At 40.7% G+C, this 22859-nt stretch overlaps 1 protein-coding gene across 2 annotated transcripts in view; it reads left to right on the top strand.

Moving 5' to 3' along the window:
- Positions 1 to 10438: 10438 nt before the first annotated feature.
- Positions 10439 to 22859, top strand: part of CARNMT1 (carnosine N-methyltransferase 1) — a 45613-nt gene continuing 33192 nt past the window's right edge. Inside the window, exons 1-3 of one of the 2 annotated variants that reach the window (XM_050761472.1) lie at positions 10439 to 10901; positions 21266 to 21461; positions 22291 to 22454. In XM_050761472.1, the coding sequence (XP_050617429.1) occupies positions 10471 to 10901; positions 21266 to 21461; positions 22291 to 22454 (791 nt within the window). In that variant the 5' untranslated portion in view covers positions 10439 to 10470. Of the gene's footprint in view, positions 10902 to 11087; positions 11864 to 21265; positions 21462 to 22290; positions 22455 to 22859 lie in introns of those variants that run through there. The other variant, XM_050761473.1, reaches the window with a different exon arrangement.

Here is a 22859-nt window from a genome sequence, read left to right as displayed (position 1 = left end):
ATGGCCTGCAAAATTGAAAATGTTTATGCACTGATTCTCTGTAGAACAGTGGTCACCAAGTTTTTGGCATCAGGGACTCGTTTCATGAAAGACAATTTTTCCCACAGACCCCGGGTTGCAGGGGGATGGTTTTGGGATGATTCAAGTGCATTACATTTATTGTGCACTTTATTTCTATTATTATTACATTGTAATATATAATGAAATAATTATACAGCTCACCATAATGTAGAATCAATGGGACTCCTGAGCTTGTTTTCCTGCAACTAGACGGCCCCATCTGGGGGTGATGGGAGACAGTGGCAGATCATCAGGAATTAGATTCTCATAACGAGCACACAACTTAGATCCCTCGCATGCGCAGTACACAATAGGGTCCATGCTCCTATGAGAATGTAATGCCAAAGCTGATCTGAGAGGAGGTGGAGCTCAGGAGGCAATGTGAACGATGAGAAGTGGCTGTAAATTCAGATGAAGCTTCACTTGCTTGCCTACCACTCACCTCCTGTGTGGCCTGTTTCCTAACAGGTCACCGAATGATATTGGTCCATGGCCCAGGGGTTGGGGACCCCTGCTATAGAAGTTTGTCAATGCCTGCTCTATACATGTTCATTGTATGTTTACAGGTTGCCCTCACTGTGCAAGGCACAGTGCTATGACCAAGGACAACCTATGCCTTAAATGAGTTCACATTCTACTGGGGAACCAGATATTTTAGCAGTGTGAGAAACTTAGTAACTGAGGAGTGACTCTTTGGGGGATGATAAGGTAAGGGGTTGAGAGGGAAGTCATGGGATTGACTGGAAAGATGGCCCATGGCCCACATGAGAAGGACATTATATGTTATGTCAGGGAACTTAAGACTCTGCCCAATAAACAGTGGAACACCATGGAGGGATTTGAATCAGAAGAGTAACATAATCAATTCACATTGGACAAAAAAGTTATTTATTGAAAAAAGAATAATCTGGAGTCACTCTATATCTAGTGGCACTGGAGGAAAGTCTGGAGGCTGGCAGATTAGTTAAAAAGTGTTGGCCCAATGACTGGACTATACCAAGCCCTGAACCAAATAATTTTTATGCAATGTATTGATTAGCAAGTAAAGCACACACCAGCATTTCATTGGGCATAGAGCATAGAACACAAAAAAGTAAACCAGGCCGGGCGCTGGGGCTCAAGCCTGTAATCCCAGCACTTTGGGAGGCCGAGACTGGCAGATCACAAGGTCAAGAGATCGAGACCATCCTGGCTAACAAGGTGAAACCCCGTCTCTACTAAAAAACATACAAAAAAACTAGCCGGGTGAGGTGGCGGACGCCTGTAGTCCCAGCTACTCGGGAGGCTGAGGCAGGAGAATGGCGTAAACCCGGGAGGTGGAGCTTGCAGTGAGCTGAGATCGCGTCACTGCACTGCAGCCTGGGTGACAGAGCGAGACTCAGTCTCAAAAAAAAAAAAAAAAAAAAAAGTAAACCAAAGCCAAACATTAATTAAATATACATATTTAGTTAATTATGCTTATAGTGTGGGTATATATTAAATCAGAGAGAATTCATTCCTTGAAGAAGATTTAGTTGGGTTTTTTTTCTGTTTAAACACGAAGATAAAGTTATTTTCACTTGTCTTCTTAGAAGCAAACTCTCCCATCTCTACCCCACTGTTCGCTTTTCTTCTTTCATGTTTTAATTTTTTATTAAAGACAGGGTTTCTCTCTGTTGCCCAGGTTGGAGTACAGTGGTACAATCATAGCTCACTGCACCCTTGAACTCTTGGGCTCTGGTAATCCTCCTGCCTCAAGCCTCCCGAGTAGTTAGGGCTAATTTTTCAATTTCTTGCATGTTGCCCAGGCTGGTCTCAAACTGTTGACCCCAAGCAATCCTCCCACCTCAGACTTCCAAAGTGCTAGGATTACAGGTGTGAGACACTGTGCCCAACCCACCCTTCTTCTTGATAAGAGATGAGAGAGATTTGATTGGATTAGGTATCAGGTATCATGTGTTTCAGAACCATGGAGATGATATTTAGTCTAAGCCAGATAAGGTAATTCTATATTTTTTGTTTATTATTTAGAATGTGATACACTTCTGGGAAATCTGCTGGGGGCCTTTCAAGAAAAGTATCCCTACAGAAGAAGAGACATATGGAGGAGGAAACACACCTTCTTCTTTGCTGGATTTGCTGTATCTGGGTGTGATGCCTGGAACTGTGGCAACCATGTTTTGATCATGGGAGACTAAACTAACATGCTAAAAATACCAGAGCAAAAGCCTGAGAAAAACTGGGTCCTTGATGGTACTGATGACCCAGCCTAGGGTTATTACAGCTTGAAACTTCATTTTATTTTACATAGTAAATGTCTGTATTGTTTAAGCTGGTTTTAGTTGGGTATTCTCTTCATATTGTTTAGAGCATCCTGACATAGGTTCTCAGAGAAAACAATACATACGAGGGTTCTTTTTTGTTTGTTTGTTTTTGACAAAGTCTCACTCTATTGGCCAAGTTGTAGTGCAGTGGTGCAATCTTGGCTCACTGCAACCTCCACTCCAGGGTTCAAGCGATTCTCCTGCCTCAGCCTCCCAAGTGGCTGGGATTACAGGCCAGCACCACCATGCCTGGCTAATTTTTGTATTTTTAGTAGAGACAATGTTTCACTATGTTGGCCAGGCTGGTCTTGAACTTCTGACCTCAGGTGATATACCTGCCTTGGCCTTCCAAAGTGCTGGGATTACAGGCATGAGCCACCATGCGTGGCCATATATGAGGTTTTAATCTATCAGTAAAAGGACTGAGATGTATATGTTCTGCTGGAGCAGTGCTTTTCAAAACTTTAACGTGCCTGTGAATCACCTCGGGATCTTGTTTAAATGCCGATTCAGATTCAGTAGGGGAGGTCTGAGATACTGCATTCCTAAGAGTATCCCAGGAGATATAAATGAGCTGGTGCAGGGTTCATACTTTGAAGTAGCAAAGGTGGACTGCAGGTATCACTCATTAAGCGTTGGGTAGAGGGGAACCTTCCAGAGACTGAAAGAATTTTAAATAGAGAGATAGGAGTCATGATAGGGTGTTAGAGTGATTCTGCTAATTCAAATAGGATAGCCCACTCTTAACTTTTATTAATAATTTCAGAAAAGCTCAGGTCCAGATGATAAAACCAGGCCAAGATCTTGGAGACTGGCTTTGCAGTGAAGAAGGAAGTAGAAAGTGCCTTTCTTACTTGTATGAGGGCCTCAGACAAAACACAAATCTGTGCTTCTGGCAGAGCTTTCAGATGAATTTTATAGGGCTTTTGCCCTGGACATCCTGTGGTACATCTTTGCCACTAAAAGTAATTTAAAAAAACAAAAATAATCTGTAAGATAAATATAAGGAAGTCCAACCAAATTCTGATATTTTCCCCCATGATTATTATTTTGATGCTTCTTGGGGAAGTAAATACATAATTCAGCTGAGCACAGTGGCTCACACCTTTAATCTCAGCATTTTGGGAGGCTAAGGTAGGAGGTTCACTTGAGTCCAGGAATTGGAGACCAGCCTGGGCAACATAGTGAGACCTCGCCTCTACAAAAAATAAACAAAATTAGCAGGGCATCGTGTTGCATGCCTGTGGTCCCAGCTACTTGAGAGGCTCAGGATGGAGGATGGCTTGAACAAAGGAGGTCAAGGGTGCAGTGAGCCATATTCATGCCACCGCACTCCAGGCTGGGCAACAGAGCAAGACCTGGTCTCAAATACATACATATATACATGCCCAAAATGTTTTATTTGGGTGCAGTTGCTTGGCTAATACCCTAAGCATGCACGGGAAAGCATTGAATAATGTCAGTTCAGAGTATTCTTTTAACTTGAAATGTTCCCCAACAACAAAAAGATGTAAAGGTTATGGGATGTAAAGATATCTTTGTAGGGACCACTGTAGGACCCCTAGAGAGACTTATTCCTGGCAGTACATACCCTATGATGTTTCTCTGTGAACTAACTTAGCACTAATCAGTTACATAAGATCCATTTCACTTCACTTTTTAACCATCCCCTTGAAAATTAACAACAATAATAGAATTTTCATTCCAAGTTTGAGAATAACCACTGAGTGCATTAAAACTACGTGCATACAAAAACTGCAACTGGATTCTGGTTCCTGTGATTAAGAAAGAATATAAAAATTCACTAAAGGTGTTCTATGAGTCACCAGGAGTAATAAGACAAAAAACAATTTAAATATTGTATAAAATATTTAAATAGAAAAACTCACTAAAGGCACAAGGTGACTATTTACAGGAATCATATCCCTAGCTCCATAGTGGAGAGCATTCTTATTATTTTAAGAGCAAATTATAATATCCTTCATGTGGATCCAGGGACTAGAACAAAGAATACAAAGGCAAAACTAGCTAGTTCTCAGTCAAAGACAGTTTTGCATAAAGAACAGAATTAATAGAGGAATCCCAGGAGTAAAAATAATAAATCCTAGAATGAAGATGAGAATTGTAAGGGAGCCCTTGTATTAAGTGAAAAAAGCCCCTACTTGCCTTTGCCTTTTTCCTTGAGGTTCTAGATCAACAGCAGTTTGAGTCATTGTTGATATATAAACTAGATTTTTAACATAAAGCGTAAGAAATTGTTTATTTTCTCTATAAACAGACTCTGTGGGCAATCTAATCTTTCAGTTTGGGTCAGCAAAATACATATTTTCTTACTCGACTAAAATGCTAAATCACTACAAACAACAATTATTTACAAATTAATAAGATTTCCAGAAGTAAAACAACTTAATGAAACTTATTTAAAGATAGACAAGACCAACTTTAGCAGAGGGAGTAGATCCAGTAATCATTTCTTGGGCTTGCTTTCAAATTGAGGCTTTGCTTATTAATCAAATGACTTTGAGCAAGGTACTTAATTATAGTGTGTTCATTGGTTTTTTAAAAAGTGTGTGTTGGGGGCTCCCAGCTATTCCAACCTGGGCAACACAACAAGTCCCGGTTTAAAAACAAACAAACAAACAAAAAAACCAAAAAAGATGATACCATTGTATTAAGTTATATGCAATGATACATTACAGGGTTTAGTGCAGTGACTGGCACTTGTAAATTCATTTATTCATTTCAAAAAGTGGTTATAGAAAAATCTCACTTTGCTAGATGCTGGAGATACAAGCATGAACAAAACAGATATGCCTCCTGCCCTCAGACATACAGTCTACAAGGCAAGGCAGTTAAAAGGTCAGCTAAAACCAACATAATACATATTACAAACTTTCAATGAGGCATTTAACCGGGAAATGTGAGGCTAATAAAAATATATTTAGTAGCTGCTAAACGTTGATGTTTAAAAATATGTATATATACTTAGGATTAATAGATGAGTAGACTTGCACATTTCAAAACCCTTACTTACAAACATTTATGGATTATGAACCATCCTTGAAAATAATGATGGAGTAACTTCGTTGGTATGACTGGGAAAACAAGTTGAGTCTTCCTGGTTCAGACAATAGAGCATGGAGTTTAGTGAGTTAACACTGATATAATTAATGGACCTTATTTGAATTCACCAGATGGATGAATTTGTGTGTGGTGTTCATTTGTGTGTGAGTTGGTGTGTATATTAATTTTAAAATTTTATTTTATATTTTGTGGGGCGGTCTCCTGAGCCAAAGTGGGCTGAGAGAAACGCCTTCATTTTTATGCAATTGTATCTCGTGTATAGATTTCTGTGACCACTGCTGTAGCCAAGATACAGGACAGTTCTACTACAAGTTTCCTTTGAACTACCCTTTCATAAACACAGACACTGCCCTTATTCCCCACCACCCCCAACCCCCAGTGACTAATCATGTTTTTCATCTCTATAATTTTGTCATTTTGAAAATGCTATATAAATGTAATCATATTACTTGAAGCCAGGAGTTCAAAACAAGCCTGGGCAACCAAGCAAGGCTCCATCTCACAAAAGAAAAAAAAATCAGCCAGATGTGGTGGCACACATCCGTAGTCCCAGCTACTCACAGAGTCTGAGGCAGGAACATCGCTTGAACCACGAGCTCAAGACTGCACTGGGCCACTGTCACACCACTGCATTCCAGCCTGGGTGAAAGAGTGAGACCCTATATCTAAAAAAATAAAAATAAAATAAAATAAATGCAATCATACAGTATGTAACCCTTTGAGACTGCTTTTTTTTTTTTTCCCATTCAGCATCATCCCTTTGAGATTCTTCCAAGTTATTACATATATCAAGAGTTCATTACTTTTTATTGCTGAGTAATATTCCACGGTACGGATATGCTACAGTTTGTTTAACCATTCATCTGCTGAAGGACACTTGGGTTGTTTACAATTTCTGGCTTTTACAAATAAAGCTGCTATGAACTTTTATGTACAGGTTTTTGTGGGTACATGTCTTCATTTCTCTGAGATAAATCTCTAAGAGTGCAATTGCTGGGTTGTATGGTAAGTGTACGTTCAGTTTTGCAAAAAAAATCACTATACTTTTTGCATGACAGTTCCCAGCGGACTTGGACTGATCGAATTCTCCCCAGTTTCTCACTTGTATTAATAGTTCTCAAGAATAACTGTAGAATGTGCTAGGAATGCAATATCCTGAGATGAGATACTGGCTAAAACATCCCAGGCTCTGTTCCAGTCCCTCCTAGAAACAGGATGTCCTTCATCATTTTAGTCCAGCATGTCATGTTGCCTCCAGAATGCAAAATCCAAGATGGTCTGCTTTCCAGGGTCACTCAGCTGTGGTACAAATGGGGTACACACAAATGAGACTCCATCCTCCTGGGGCAGCTTTCCTGAGTCTTGGGAGATTGGCCCACAATGAATCCTATGCTTCTGTTGTCCCTTGTTGCCTAGCTGTAAATAATCAATTCACTTCGTGTAACTTGTACACATGGGTGTTCTGTCTCACCAGACTCAGCTGGTAACCAATGCACAGCAAACCTGCTTTGCACTCTTTTCCAGAGTGGCTGCACCATGTTACGTTCCTAGCAGCAGCGTACAAATGCATGTAAGCAGTTTAAGTGCTTAGCCAACAGTTCTTCAGAATAACTAACAAAAGTATAATGATGCTTTTTACTTATTAATTCCTGGAGATTAATTAGTCTCCTCCTGATAAAAAAACATTCCAAATCTTGCATCTCAAATCACTCTATAGTTTGGGAAGATATTAATGGAAGAAACTCACTACAAAGAACTTAGGTCAAGGAAGTCCTAAGAAAAGTGTTTTAAAACAAGGCTAAAACTTTATTCTAAAGACAACTGAGAGCAGGGAAGGTAACTAACATTTATTGAGCCTATATACCAGGCATTTTTCAGTCTTTATCTCATTTATTCCTCCCAATGACCCTGTAAAAAGGGTAATATGTCTATTTTATAAATTTTACAATTGGTGGGCTTGGTGGCCCATACCTGTAATCCTAGTACTTTGGAGGCCAAGGCAGAAATATTGCTTGAGCTCAGGAGTTCAAGACCAGCCTGGGCAAAATAATGAAACCTCATCTCTATTAACAATTTAAAAAAACAGTAGCCAGGAGTGGTGACGCATGCCTGTTGTCCCAGATACTCAAAAGGCTGAGGCGGTGGGATCACTTGAGGCCAGGAGATCGAGGCTTCAGTAAGCCATGATCACATCACTGCCCTCCAGCCTGGGTGACAGAGCCAGACTCTGTCCTCCCCACCTCCCCCAAACAAATAAACACAAAAAAGAAAGAAAAGAAAAAGAAATATAAGAAACATTGCAATTGAGGCTTTACATAATGTTTCATACAGGTCATGGAGTTACTAGGTGGCGAAGTGAGAATGAGAGGCCCATACTTCCAGCTTCTGCTGCCTTCAGCTCTGGGCAAAGAAACACAGAAGCAATCAATACATGTGTCGAAAAAAAGAAAAAAGAATAAATGAATGAGTGAGTTAACTTCAGCCCTGCTATTTATGTGTCCCTGGGCAGGAAAATTAATTTATTTGAGTCGATTTCTTCATTTCTTATAGCAAGATAATAATGACATCTAGTTCACAGAGCTAAGGGACAAATAAGGTGATAAACTGGGAAAACAATTTGAAAAATATTAAATAAACGAATGTTAGCTAGCATAATATTTAAAAAGTACAGTCACAGTCCTAAACAAATACTGATAAAATATAGGTATGAGACATGGGTGGGTGTATGAAGATCACTTAATATCTCTGATTCCCTTGTTTCGCCACCTGTAAGATCGCAATTGAGTTGAAAGTTGAGCACCTTCATGACACAGACTCTAAGACTTAACAAGTTAGGAAACAGAGTCAAGCAAGCCTCTGCACATGACATTAATTTGAAAATGTGTATTGTACCTCCGAGGATACTGCAAAGTATGGAGCTGATTATCTTTATCCATGACATTCTGGCCTTTATCAATTAGGTCATTGAGACCTATATCAATACATGTAACGAATTACATGTATAACTTGTGTGCATGTGTATATGAGAACAGTATTAGAAACAGTTACTACTATGAGAGTTTATACATAACTTCCAAACAATTAGTGTTTGGAAAAATAGACATTAGATAGAAAATCTGGAAGAATCGACAAAGAATTGGTATATTGTGTCTGGAGAGGAACATAGTTGGCTAGGGACGAGGTAAAGCAATTATTCACATTTGGCCGAGCGTGGTGGCTCATGCCTGTAATCCCAGCACTTTGGGAAGCCCAGGTAGGTGGATTGCCTGAGTTCAGGGAGAGCAGCCTGGGTAACATGGTGAAATCCCATCTCTACTTTAGTATTTTTTTTTTTTTTGAGACGGAGTCTCGCTGTGTCGCCCAAGCTGGAGTGCAGTGACGCGATCTCGGCTCACTGCAAGCTCTGCCTCCGGGGTTCAGGCCATTCTCCTGCCTCAGCCTCCCGAGTAGCTGGGACTACAGGTGCCCGCCACCACATCCGGCTAATTTTTTGTATTTTTTAGTAGAGACAGGGGTTTCACTGTGTTAGCCAGGATGGTCTCTATCTCCTGCCCTCGTGATCCGCCCACCTCGGCTTCCCAAAGTGCTGGGATTACAGGCGTGAGCCACCGCGCCCGGCCAGTACAAAAATTAGCCAGGTGTGGTGGCGCATTCCTGTAATACCAGCTAGTCGGGATGCTGAGGCAGGAGAATCGCTTGAGCCTGGAAGTCGGGGAGGTTGCAGTGAGCTGAGATGGTGCCACTGCACTCCAGCCTGGGCAACAGCGCGAGATTGTCTCCAATTCATATTTGTAATCCTTTGCACTTTCTTTTTGAATTTTGAAACATGTATTACCGCATTACTATTAATAGACTCACATTTTAGAAAACTTTTATATAAAAATGTTAATATAAGTCATTTTGAGGGTTACTTTTATTTCAACTATTAATTTAAATTATGAAAATATGAAGCCACTTCACTTTCAATATGGCTGTAACTTTTTAACAAACTTTGTGGTCACTGGGCATATTTAACCCTTTGAATAAAGCAATCTTTCCCTTTTATCCCTATTTTGTAAGACTCATTTGCCAGGTGGTGGATTAAATTGAATAGAATAGGTTATTTCTTAAGAATAACTTAGTTATTTCCCAAAAGCCACCCTTAGATGCTGGTAGGTGTCACGGTCTTCCCAAGACCAGCAGCTGGATAGAAAGTCCTGGCATTTTCCTCATCTGCTGCCATCCTCAGTAAGGGAGGAATTAGGACTGCCGCAAGCCCCTAAAGACTGGAAAGATGGGACGGGAGCGATGGCTCACGTCTGTAATCCCAGCGATTTGGGAGGCCAAGGGGGGTGGATCACCTGAGGCCAGGAGTTCCAGACCAGACTGGCCAACATGGTGACACCCCATCTCTACTAAAAATACAAAAATTAGCCGGGCGTGGTGGCGCGCACCTGTAATCCCAACCACTCGGGAGGCTGAGGCAGGAGAATCGCTTGAACCCAGGAACCAGAGAGGTTGCAGGGGGCCGAGATCGCACCACTCACTGCACTCCAGCCTGGGCGGCAGAGTGGGGGGGGGGGGGCGGGGGTGTGAAAAAAAAAAGAAAAAAAGAATGAAAAGATGGCGCTCACTCCCCACCCCCTTAATTAAAAATAGGAATTTATTTAGGAAGCGAATTAAAACTTAAATTAGGATGGATACAAGACGTTCCTTCTAGACTTTCTGAAATAAAAATTCCTAATAAATTCATCAAAGCCGAACTTTTCCTTTTTGCCTTTCCCTTCTTTGCTAGTGCCTGGGCCTGCGTTCAGCTTCCCGCTCCGCAATCCGGCACTCGCAGGCTCCTAAGTCCCACCCACGCGGCCGCGCACAGGTAACTGCGGCGCCAGCCCCACCCCACCTACGAGCTCCTCCTCCGTCACCGCCCTAGGGCCTCGGCCCCGCCCTTGGAAGCGTGGTCGTGACGTCAGCGCGCTGTCTCCGAAGCCCGGCAGCAAATGAGCGCAGACCGCACGGGCCCTCCGCGTACCGCGGCACACGCATGCGCGTTGGTTCTCTGAGCCCTGAAGACCTGGCGGAGCCCAGCGCGGATGGAGGCCTGAGGGTGGCGGGGGCGGAGCGCGCCGCGAGCTGGGGGCATGTCCGCGGCGGGCGCCGTCTAGAGGAAGGCCAAGCAGCCGCCACCACGCTGTCGGTCGCGGCGAGACGCAAGCGAGCCAGGCCGAGGGCCGCGGCGGCGATGCAGCGACGGCGGCGCCCTCCGCCACCCACCTCCCGGCTGCCCGAGGGCTGCGGGGGAGGCGGCGGTGGGAGCGAGGAGGTGGAAGTGCAGTTTTCCGCTGGGCGTTGGGGCTCGGCCGCGGCGGTTTCGGCGGCGGCGGCGGCGGCGGCCACGCGCAGCACCGAGGAGGAGGAGGAGAGGCTTGAGCGTGAGCACTTCTGGAAGATCATTAATGCCTTCCGCTACTACGGGTAAGGAGCCCGTGGCGGACCCCGGCCCAGACCGTCGGGGCGCCCACTGGTGGCGGCGGACCCGCCGGAACGGGGGCGCTCGCCGTCCCGCCGCCACGCCTCCGAGGCGTCGGGACCCGGCTGCTGCAGCTGACCTCCGGGCCCCGAGTCACCTCGCACCACCCCAGCCCCTCCCGGCCCTGCACACCCGCGTGTCCGCCGCGCCGTCTGCTGCACAGCCTCGTGTCTTCTGACCTCAGGATCAGATTAGCTCTCCTGCCTCCGTCCTCTTAAAGGTTTGGCTTTGAGGCCGGTGGGGGTGACCGGAGAAGCGCTGTAACAATTTCAGATAGAAGACGATGGTGGTAGAATCGTCCACTGCTGGGCTGATTGGTGTGTGTGGTCGATGTCCTTCAAACTGAACACATGGAGAGCCCAAGTTCACCTACGCGTGGGATGCTGTAGGACGTATTTTCCCAAACTGTTTCCAGTGCTTGTAAGAGCAGTTTAAGATTTCCACCCACCCCTTCTTTGGCGCTGTGAACGCACTTGCACATTTGTGTGAGCGATTGAATGATGCTGCTCAGTGTCTTTAACTGGTGGGTGATTAAGGGCGGAAGTGGTCCTGATATTCTAAAATTTGCTAATTATTAGGAGAGAAATGAGAGAAGTCACAATAAGAGCTGCCTTTACGTTCTTTTTTCCTGCAAAAATGTGTCTAATTCTCCCTGGTGTGCTAGGCACTGTGGTAGGACCTTTTAAGTACGCTCCTCATTCATAAAACCAGCTCCCTAACTTCTACGTTTCTTCTAGATAGATGTAAAAGTAGTTTAATCACAAAATTATAATTCCAAGAGCTGAAAGGGACTTAACTGGATTTTCAGGTGAAGATAACACTTTTATTCACGTAAGAGATATGAGTCCACCGGTGACTATGTTCTGAGTCTGCAATTGGAATCAGACAGACATGACCTCCTACGCAGGTAAACCTGTTCCCATAAGTGGGTTCCTGCTGTGCTTTATGCAAACTTTTAAAATATTGTTTATCTCATGTATTGTATTTGTTTATATAAATCTCTTGCTTTGCTGTGACCTCCTCAAGGGCAGGGGCTGAGTCTTATTTATTTTTATGTCACTAGTGCTTGGCATATGTTGTTTAAGCTCTATTTTTAACAAAACAAATGGTAGCAAAGAAATACATTTCTCATTCCCAAATAGTCTGTCAAGTTTTTGACGGATAGTTAAATTAGTTTACTAGTCTGAATTTAGAAGCTTGCTTAATGAAAGCTTAAAGTTATTTGGAATCTGATTGTACATGTGATAGGAACTTTTGAACTTCGAAGATCTTGATGAAGTAATTTACTGATTAAACCTAGAAATAGGACCAGGGACGGCATTACTTTACAGAGCCCAAAAGAGTAGTTTGGATATTTTATTTCTCCGGATTTAGTAGTAACAGAGGGAGCAAGGCAGACCATCAGAGAATTGAATTTGATGCAGGAATTGTGACTGAAATAACCATGGAGTTAGGGAAGGCAGCTAACATCAGATAGTTAAGAGTGGGAGATACAGAAAAGTCTGGTACATTTTGCTCTTGAAAAATCTAGAAAGAATATTGGGAAATGTTTTGGGAATATAGTGGACCCATTTAGTTAAGTGTGTAGTTGTACTTACTTTTAATATATTAGGACCAATTTAAAATTGATGTTTGTGGGTAAGTATGGGATGGGACTTTATTGGGGTAGGGGTTGATCAGGAACAGAAGTGTGGCAATATAGAGAAGAGTTCTTGTGTGAATATTCTAGTGTTTGTGATACTATTTCCTATACTCAATTCTTTACTGGTGTAATGTTGGATTCAGGGCATCTCATTTTTTAAAAAAATCGTTTTTATTTGTATAGACTCTCTTGAAACACTTCATATACTTGGACTGAAAATAGTATAACATCAAAAATATGCTTTTTAAAATCTCACTTAAAGGCTAGGGGTACAGAAAACGTATGTAGCAGAAAACAGTGGATTGTTACATTCTAATATTTTGTGATCTTCTAGACTTAAACTGCTTGTAGCCACTAATCATATCTGGATAAATTTAAGCTAAAATTAATCAGTATTTAATAAACTTTAAAATCTAGTTGCTCAGTTTTACTACCCACATTTCAGGTGCTCAATAGCTACATGTAGCTAGAGTCTGTTGTATTGGACAGTGCAAATAAAAGCTTTTCCATTATCGAAGTAGATTGTGATGGACAGTCCGGTTCTACACATTTAGCAAGTACAGTTGACCCTTAAACAATATGGATCTGACTGCACGGGTCCATTTATACACAAATTTTTTCAAATAAACATTGGAAAATTGTTTTGAGATTTGCAAGAATTTGAAAAACTTAGCAAACTTGCATAGCCTAGAAATATTGAAAAAATTAAGAAAAAGTTATGCCATGAATGCATATGTGTAGATATTAGTTTATCATTTACTACCATAAAATATACACAAATCTATTACAGAAAGTTAAAATTTATCAAACCGTACACAAACACAGATCTTACATGGAGCCATTTGCAACTGAGATAAATGTAAACAAGCAAAGATGTAGCATTAAATCATAGTTGCATAAAATTATCTGTAGTAGATATGGTACTACTGTAATAATTTTGTAGCCACTTGCTGTTGCTTTTGCAGTGAGCTCAAATGTTGCCAGTATCTGCTTGAAAAAATCACTCTGCTTTTGTCTGTCCAGTAAATTGCCTATAGCAGTAAACAGATTTCATCAAACTTAATGTAATACCATAAACCTTAAATAACACCATGGGTCCCGTATGAAGTGCCACTGGTGATGCTGGAAGTGCTCCCAAGAAGCAGAGAAAAGTCAAGACATTACAAAAAAAAGTTGATTTGTTCCATATGTACTGTAGATAGAGGTCTGCAGCAGAGGTTGCCCCCCAACCCCATTTCAGACAGAGGATTTATCTTGTAGTCAAATAATGTAAATTTGCAGTATTGATAAATGCAGTGCAGTAGTGTAAATGTATTTTTCCTTTCTTATGACTTTAATATTTTCTTTAGCTTTATTGTAAGAATATAGTACGTAATATATTAACATACAAAATATCTGTCAGTTGTTTATGTTATTGGTAAGGCTTTTGGTCAGTAGTAGGCTATTAGTAGTTAAGTTTTTGGTGAATTAAAGTTGCATGTGGGTTTTCGACTGCACAGGGGGTTGGTGCACCAACCCAGGCATTGTTCAGGGGTCAACTGTACGTCCAGATTTTGCAGGGAACAATTTTACTGCTATATGTCTTTTAGTTAATACATAGGAGATTTAGATAAAAGCTCATAAAGCAAGGAATGTCTTTTGATTAATACTTTCTAATGGGTTCCAATTTTGTGATTCCTACAGATTTTGCTTAGATGACATTCTGATTAAGGTAAAAATGGGTATAGCTCATTTGTATTGAATAGCAAAAGTTAGTTTTATAACCCAGTGTTGTTATAAATGAAGCACCTTAGCACATAGACAATACTAGAGTTGAAAAGCTGAAAGTCTTTTCAGAAACTTCTTACTTTTAGAAATAACAGGATGAGATTTTTAAATATCGAGATTTGGAGCCGATTTTTGCAGGTGAGGATGTGGATAGACACAAAGCAGTAAGCAACTTGCTCAGGGTTACACAATCCAGTTGTGGTAGAATCTGACCTAAAATCCAAAACTGTTACCTAAAATTTTATGGTGCGTTAATGCAGAGTTATACTAGTAAGACAAATTTAATGTTAGGTGTTTAATAAAGATTTAAAATGAATCAAGACAGGCTTTATTTCTGACAAGTTACGTTTTTTTCTATTTGGATTTCCCAGAGTAGTTCAGCTAAGTGCAGAGGAATGGGCCTATGACCATGGCATTTAGCTCAGACCTGGTGTGGGCTCACCCTGATGACAGGTGACTAAATCCGAGTTGAGGTCACTGCTGACACCAGCTTTCTAGAGAGAGTTGGAGGCAGAGATACCACCATTGAGGAAAAATGGCTATTAAGTTTACTTTCTCCTCTTATCAGCAAGAGAATGTCGCCTCCTGATGCTGACTTAGTTCGGAACCAAGGAGAGTCTGATTTTTGTAAAATATTCCTTCAAAGCAGGTTTGACAGAGTTTCTTAAAGGGGCCAGGCAGTAAATATTTTAAGCTCTGAAGGCCAAGTGGTCTCTTGTTACAACTCATCAGCTCTGCCCTTGAATGGAAGGAGCCTTAGGCTTTGTGTAATCAAATAGTGTGACTATGTACCAATAAGACTACAAAAAAACCAAGTAGCCAGTGGGCCCCTGCCTTGAAGCAATACCGATAGGGTAAGCATGTGCAGGATAGTGAAGTTAGCCCCAGTTATAAGGGTATAGTAAGGATTGGACTATATTCTCAACTTTAGTAAGATCCCACCTATTTTAAGAGTCACTGGTGGATGTATGTTATGGCAGCTTTGCACACCAGTAAGTAACCAGGGGTTTAAGAATCTCATCCTGCTCTGTGGAGTTACTTCTGTATCAAGAATTGACAGCTCTTCTAACCAATCTATAACTCATCTCAACTCACCCTTGCAATCTTGATACTACTTGGTAATAAGTAATATCTGTGGAAAACCAAAAGTGGCACCTGTGGGAATGTAACTGAACGTTTATTGCTTTTTACATTTGCTGAAGTACAGAGATACTGAATAATGACCAAGATGACACTTGTGTTTTAGAAGAATTCATCTGATTAGAGGTGGGGCGGGAAGGGTAGGGGAGGAGTTAGGAAGTAGAATTGGAAAGTATCCTGGGCTTATTGATTATGGGACTAGGAGAAGAGACATTTAGGATGACTCCTTAATTACTTTTATTTTTTTTGAAACGGAGTCTCACTCTGTTGCCCAGGCTGGAGTGCAGTGGCACGATCTCAACTCACTGCAACATCTGCCTCCCAGATTCAAGTGATTCTTCTGCCTCAGCTTCCCAAGTAGCTGGGATTACAGGTGCATGCCACCATGCCCGGCTAATTTTTTGTATTTTTAGTAGAGACAGGGTTAGCCAGGATGGTCTCGATCTCGAACTCCTGACCTGAGGTGAACTGCCCACCTTGGCCTCTCAAAGTGCTGGGATTACAGGCGTGAGCCACCATGCCCAGCTGATGACTCTTTAATTTCTAACTTGGGTGCATTTGTTAATATTAGCCATGAAGGAAGGAGTGCAGGTTTTTGTGGGGCATGTGCTAAGTTCACTTTGGGTATGAGTTTTGAGGTGTGGTGAGAGGGAAGTTGTGGGGCATCCAGTGCCCAAGAGTAAACACTAGGAAGAAAGGCTGTTCAATCTGTTGACGGTGAATTGTAAACTGTCAAAGCTCTGCTGTTTACCTAACTTGTTGTGGCCATTTAGTTCCTTTAATGTCATACTCTGTTGTTAGGAATGTAAATTGATGGAGTCTTTCTACGCATCATTTTATATCAAGAACCTTAAAAATACTTACTCCTGGCCAGGTGTGGGGGCTCACGCCTGTAATCCTAATACTTTGGGAGACCGAGGTTGGCCGATCACTTCAGGTCAGGAGTTCGAGATCAGTCTGACCAACATGGTGAAACCCCATCTCTACTAAAAATATAAAAATTAGCCGGGCATGGTGGTGTGCACCTGTAGTCCCATCTACTTACGAGGCTGAACCAGAAGAATCACTTGAAGCTGGGAGGCAGAGCTTGCAGTGAGTTGAGACTATGCCACTGTATTCCAGCCTAGGAGACAGAGTGAGACTCCATCTCAAAAATAAAGTTTTCCTTCTCACCTGGTAATTCTGCGAGAATTTATGCTAATTTTCCCCTAAATTATAGACAGATTTTGAATACAAAATATTCATCATAAAAACAGGTGAGTGTCTAAATGACCAGTAGTTGGGAAATAGCTAAGTAACTGTTGGTTACATAAGATGGAATGAAGAACATCCACTTTGTACCCCACAAATATATACAATTATAATTTGTCAGCATTCAGCTTAAAGAAAGTAAGATGCTAGATTACTTTTTTTTTCTTCTGTATTTTGGAGACAGGGTTTTGCTCTGTTACCCAGCCTGTAGTGCAGTGACACAATCATGGCTCACTGTACCCTTGGCTTTCTAGACTCTAGCAGTTCTCCTGCCTCAGCCTCCTGAGTAGGTGAGACTACGGGCATGCACCACCACACCTGGCTAATTCTGTTTTTTTCATTTTTTTTGTAGAGATGAGGGTCTTGCTGTATTGCCCAGGCTGGTTTTGAACACCTGGCCTCAAATAGGCTTCCCACTTTGGCCTCCCAAAATACTGGGATTACTGGCATGAGCCACTGCAACTTTGTATTAAGCAAAACAGAAATGTGCCAAAAGGTTAGAAGTGGTTCCCTCTAGAAGAGGAATTATTAGGCCTTCTTTCCCTGAGTACTTTTAATTTCTACATTTTTCACACTTTGAACATTTTAGTAATATAAATGAAATATACCTACCGGTTTTTTGAATAGTAGGTGTATATATAGTATATGTATTTATACTACATATACTATTTATACTATATATATGCTATGTATATATACTGTATATAGTATATATTTATACTATATATACTATGTATATAGTGTGTATATATAGTATATTGAACAGTAGGTATATGTGTAGTATATATATTTTGAGTGCTTGCTGTGTTTTCAAGCTATTGGGCTAAATCTTTTGAGTACATTATTTCCAATGAAACGCTGTCTGGTAAGCAGAGGAACATAATGCTACCTATCTAATTATGGAGATGTTTCAGAATAATCAGTATTAACTGACTTGGTTTAGTCCTTGGCATTTATTAAATCTCAATAAATGGTAGCTTCCATGGTCACCTCATTGTTGTTCATTCTTTATCTTGCTTCTCTACGTGAGAGAGTTGCACAAAGGAAGGAAGTAGTTTTCCTGGTGTCGTGGCAAATAGGTGTTATAACCCGGATTTCATCCCTGATCTTTCTGACTTCAAAGCTCATTATTATACTCTCCCCAGAGGGGGATGTCAGTGGAGCTTCTGCCAACTTGATCTCTTCACCTTATCCCCAAGGGCCCCCCACACCAAGCCACCACACACAAGCTTGTAAAAACGCGACCAGCCAGGTTTTTGCTTGTTCGTCAGGAGCTTCTTCTGAAGTTCATTACTGTTTGGCAGTTGGAATAATTTGGCAGAGGGTAAAAATAAGAAAATTGTTTGGATGAATAAAGATTTAAGAAACCAAACGACAAAGGTTTTGAAATTGAAAATGAAAATAAGGCCGGGCACAGTGGCTCAGGCCTATAATCCCAGCACTTTGGGAGGCAGAAGCGGGTGGATCACGAGGTAAAGACATCGAGACCATCCTGGACAGTATGGTGAAACCCCGTCTCTACTAAAAATACAAAAATTAGCCGAGCGTGGTGGTACATGCCTGTAGTCCCAGCTACTTGGGAGACTGAGGCAGGAGAGTCGCTTGAACCTGGGAGGGGGAGGTTGCAGCGAGCTGAGATCGTGCCACTGCACTCCAGCCTGGGCAAGACAAGACTGCGTCTCAAAAAAAAAAAAAAAAGGAAAATAGAAAATGAAAAATACTTCTATTTTTATTTAATATTGAATTAATACCAAAGAACATTTAAACATACACACACATATATAGATATAAAATGTAAGGAATGATACAGTGAACACTCATCAATCACCTAGTTTTTAAAAAACATTATCCTGTCTCTTTCACCCTCAGAATCATTAACCTGAATTTTTACTTCTTGACTTTGTAGTTTTTCCACATATGCTCAGTCCCTGAATAATAATATTTAGTTTTCCATGAAATGCAATTGTACATTATGTGTTTTCCTGCAATTTTTTCAACAAATGTATATGTTCTTGAGTTTTCTCCAGATGGTGATGGGAGTAGCCAGTTTCTGCCCAAATATATTTAGAGGTTTGTTCTGGGCCAATATGATAGTGACCGCAGCCTGTGGTTACACGATCTCAGAGGACCCTGACAAAGTGCGCTCTAGGTGGTCAGGTTACAGCTTGGTTTTATACATTTTAGAGATACAGGATTACATGGAAGGTATATATTGATCTCACACAAAAGGCAGGACATCTTAAAGAGGGGGTTACAAGTCATAAGTGGGTTTTAAGGATTCTTCAGTTGGTACTTGGTTGATAGAGGTAAGCTATGGTAAGTAGAAAGGAATGCCTGAGTTAAGGGACTTGTGGAGGCCAAGGTTCTTCTTAAGTTAAATGAAACCTTCTAGGTAGCAGCCTTCAGAGGGAAGAGATACTAAATGTCACTTTTTAGACTTTAATGTTGTCAGGCTCTCAGTTAATCTCTCCTGGATCCAGGAAAGGCCTAGAAAGGAAAGGCCTGGTTGCATTCATGGAGATTCTCCACAGATGCACGTTTCCCCTAGGAAACATGGCTTTGCAGGGCCATTGAGATCTGTTGGCCCTGTGGCAGCCATTTCAGAATGTCAAAGAAATATATTTTAGGGTAAAATATTCTGATTTCCTTCTGAGTCTGCTATTTGTCATAAGATGCCATACCAGAATTAGGTTGGAAAGTAAGCCATATTATATAGGGTTAATAAAAAACCTGTCTAACGAGATTTTATAATTTGTAAGGAATGATGCCCCAGGCCTCTTAGTGAGGAACTTGGAGAAGAGAGAGAAAAAAAAAAAGATCAGTGTTTAGTCCTTACATATTATTGTATGAACTGTAATTTACTCATTTTGCTGCATTCCACTGTATATACTGTAATTTCTTCATTCTACAGTAACTATACGATAATTTCTGATAATAGACCTTTGGGTTGTTTCCAGATATTTTGTTACTTTTTTTTTTTTTTTTTTGAGATGGAGTCTTCCTCTGTCGCCCAGGCTAGAATGCAGTGGTGCAATCTCGGCTCACTGCGACCTCTGCCTCCTGGGTTCAAGCGATTCTCCTGCCTCAGCCTTCCAAGTAGCTGGGATTACTGGTGGGCACCACCATGCCCAGCTAATTTTTGCATTTTAGTAGAGATGGGCTTTCACCATGTTGGCTAGCTAGACTGGTCTTGAACTTCTGACCTCAAGTGATCCGCCCACCTTGGCCTCCCAAAGTGCCAAGGTATTACAGGGATGAGCCACTGTGCCTGGCTTGTTTGTTATTTCTGACAGTACTGTGACAAAAATTGTTCATATTTCATGGGGCCCATTTGCAAGAGTTTCTAGGAGTATCATTACTAGGTCATAAGGCAAGTACTATGCTAAATTGTACTAGGTAATACTCTAAATTTAATTTGCCAAAGTGGTTGCACTAATGTATACACTTACCATTAGTGTATAAATGTCCTAATTTTACCATATTTTCACCAAAATTTGATATAGTCAGGCTTTTAAATTTTGGCCATCTTGTCAATGTAAAAATAATATACTATGAGTATATATTTAACTTTAAAAAATGATGTTCTTATGGCTAGGCGTGGTGGCTCATGTCTGTAATCGCAGCACTCTGGGCAGCCAGGGCAGGCAGATTGCATGAGCCCAGGAGTTTGAGACCAGCCTGGGCAACATGGTGAAACCCATCTCTACAAAAAAATACAAAAATATTAGCTGAATGTGGTGGCGCATGTCTGTAGTCCCAGCTACTTGGGAGGCTGAGGTGGGAGGATGACTTGAACCTGGGAGGCAGAGATTGCAGTGAGCCGAGACTGTGCCACTGCATTCCAGCCTGGGTGACAAGAGCGAAACTCCCTCTCAAAAATAATAATAGTAAGTAAATATAAGTAAAAATGATGTTCTGTTTTCTGGTTTTATGAATAAGTGGTCCCCAAAGTGACCTTTGGGGTCATTTTTGGAATGCAAATTGTGGATATTGTTAAGTAGAACACTATAGAATTTCAATTTTTATTTGCTTGGTAATTTGTAGTATATAAGATCTTCTGTGATATTTTTAAAAATTCAACTTGGTTTGCTTTTAGTTAATTTCAGGACATTTTGTGTGTATTATAATTTCACAGCAGTATTTATTTTGCTACTTAAAGATGGAAAAATCTAAAGCATTAAGTTGGTTTTGCTGAAAATTTTAAGTTTAATACACAAAAGTAAATTAATTGTACATCAGTCTTCTTTTCCCCCTTCTAATTGGTGCATATGTTTACTTTTACTAGTGATAAACCATTTGTATTTTGCTTGCTTAGAGAAGGATTTGTAATAAAGTAAAAACATATACAACTTTCTAAGTTAATGCCTTTTTAAAAGCCAAGAGATTGTAAATGATAGGACAGTATCCAGCGTAAGAAGGAAATAATTGTACAGAAAGACAACCTTGAAATAAGATTGGCCTCTGGTGAGAATTCTTTTGCGAATTTAAAAAACACCTTTTATGTTTTAGCACCAGTATGCATGAGCGAGTGAACCGAACAGAAAGACAATTTCGATCACTTCCAGCTAACCAACAGAAACTACTTCCTCAGTTTCTTCTTCACTTGGACAAGATCCGGAAATGCATTGATCATAATCAAGAAATACTACTGACCATTGTGAATGATTGCATACATATGTTTGAAAATAAAGAATATGGAGAAGATGTATGTGAAAGTTTGTTCTATTTGTGTTTATTTTAGGGTCAACCTCTATTTTGAGGTCTTTTAATCTTTCTGGATTTCATTTTTATATCTGGCACAGGCTATTTGCTCTACTCAGAAAGTTATAACTTAAATGTTCAGTCATTTGATTAGGCTTAATAGAACAGTATGCCAGAGACTGGATCTATTCGCTGGTTTTCCTTTTTAAAGTACTAATATAATTGTTGGGATTTTGATGCATTTTGACATAATGTTCTGTTTTGGGATATAAAGTTAGTGACTTAAATTTTTAAAAGCAACTTTACTAGCTAGAAATTAACTTCCCTTGCTTAACTCATATTTTTTCAGTGTCTTGTATCTATTGCTGTTCATCTTTTATTGTAAGAAATTATTTTCACTTATAAATCTCAAGGGACTGGCAGTACATAGAAACTGAAGTCCTCTTTTTGTATCCACAGGATGGATACAGTTGGGCCACTCCAGTGTGAGCCTCTCCATGCTGCCCCATCAATGACCTGGAGGGACTTTCTTCCCTCTCTTAGAGAGGATGTTCAGTCTCCATAGCAGCTCAGTGTGGTCCTCTCCTGAGTAAAGACTGCTTAATTATATGGTGGTTTTATGATTAATGGACCTTAATCTTTTGAGGGTAGCAGTGAGACCACCAAACTCTTTTCATTTAGGATCTCAAGCTGCACTTGAACCCCGGTTGAGGTGAGAGGCTAGTGATTTATCCACTAAACCACCTATATAGCCCCTTAGTAGCATGTCTATTTAACCATAATAAAAGTGGATTACTCTCTCAGAAGCTAATTGATGTCTGTTTTTTAAACAGGGGAATGGAAAGATTATGCCAGCATCTACATTTGACATGGATAAGTTAAAATCCACACTGAAACAGTTTGTGAGAGACTGGAGTGAAACTGGGAAAGCAGAAAGGGATGCCTGTTACCAGCCAATCATTAAAGAAATTTTAAAAAATTTTCCAAAAGAGAGATGGTAAATAGTACCTTGTTTTTAACCAAGTTTTTAAAGTGTATAAACACTTGAGTTTCTTGATAAAATGTTTCACAGCCTTGCTTCATTGTTACAGTTGCTGTGTGCCTGTATGTTTTACATGTGTAAGTGTTACATTTGTTATTGGATACTCTTTGTGAGGTTACAGTTTTTATTTTGAATAATTTTTGTGCTGGTGCTTAGGGGAAATTACTTAGAAATTAAATAATAAGGTTATATGGAAAATTATCAATGATGTGTATCTTTTTATAATTTGCTTTATGGCGAAGCAAAAAAAACGTAAACTTTTAATTCCCCTCATTGTGACATAGTTGTAAACAACTGAGGGACCTGTACCTCTGAGCAAGCAGAGATTCTTAAGTTTTTTGTGCCCTGGAACCATTGGTC

The sequence above is a fragment of the Macaca thibetana genome, chromosome 15 (assembly GCF_024542745.1).
Source record: "Macaca thibetana thibetana isolate TM-01 chromosome 15, ASM2454274v1, whole genome shotgun sequence".
NCBI classification, from domain to species: Eukaryota; Metazoa; Chordata; class Mammalia; order Primates; family Cercopithecidae; genus Macaca; species Macaca thibetana.
Note: the sequence above shows the minus strand (reverse complement) of the source record. Positions and strands in the feature narration are given on the sequence as shown.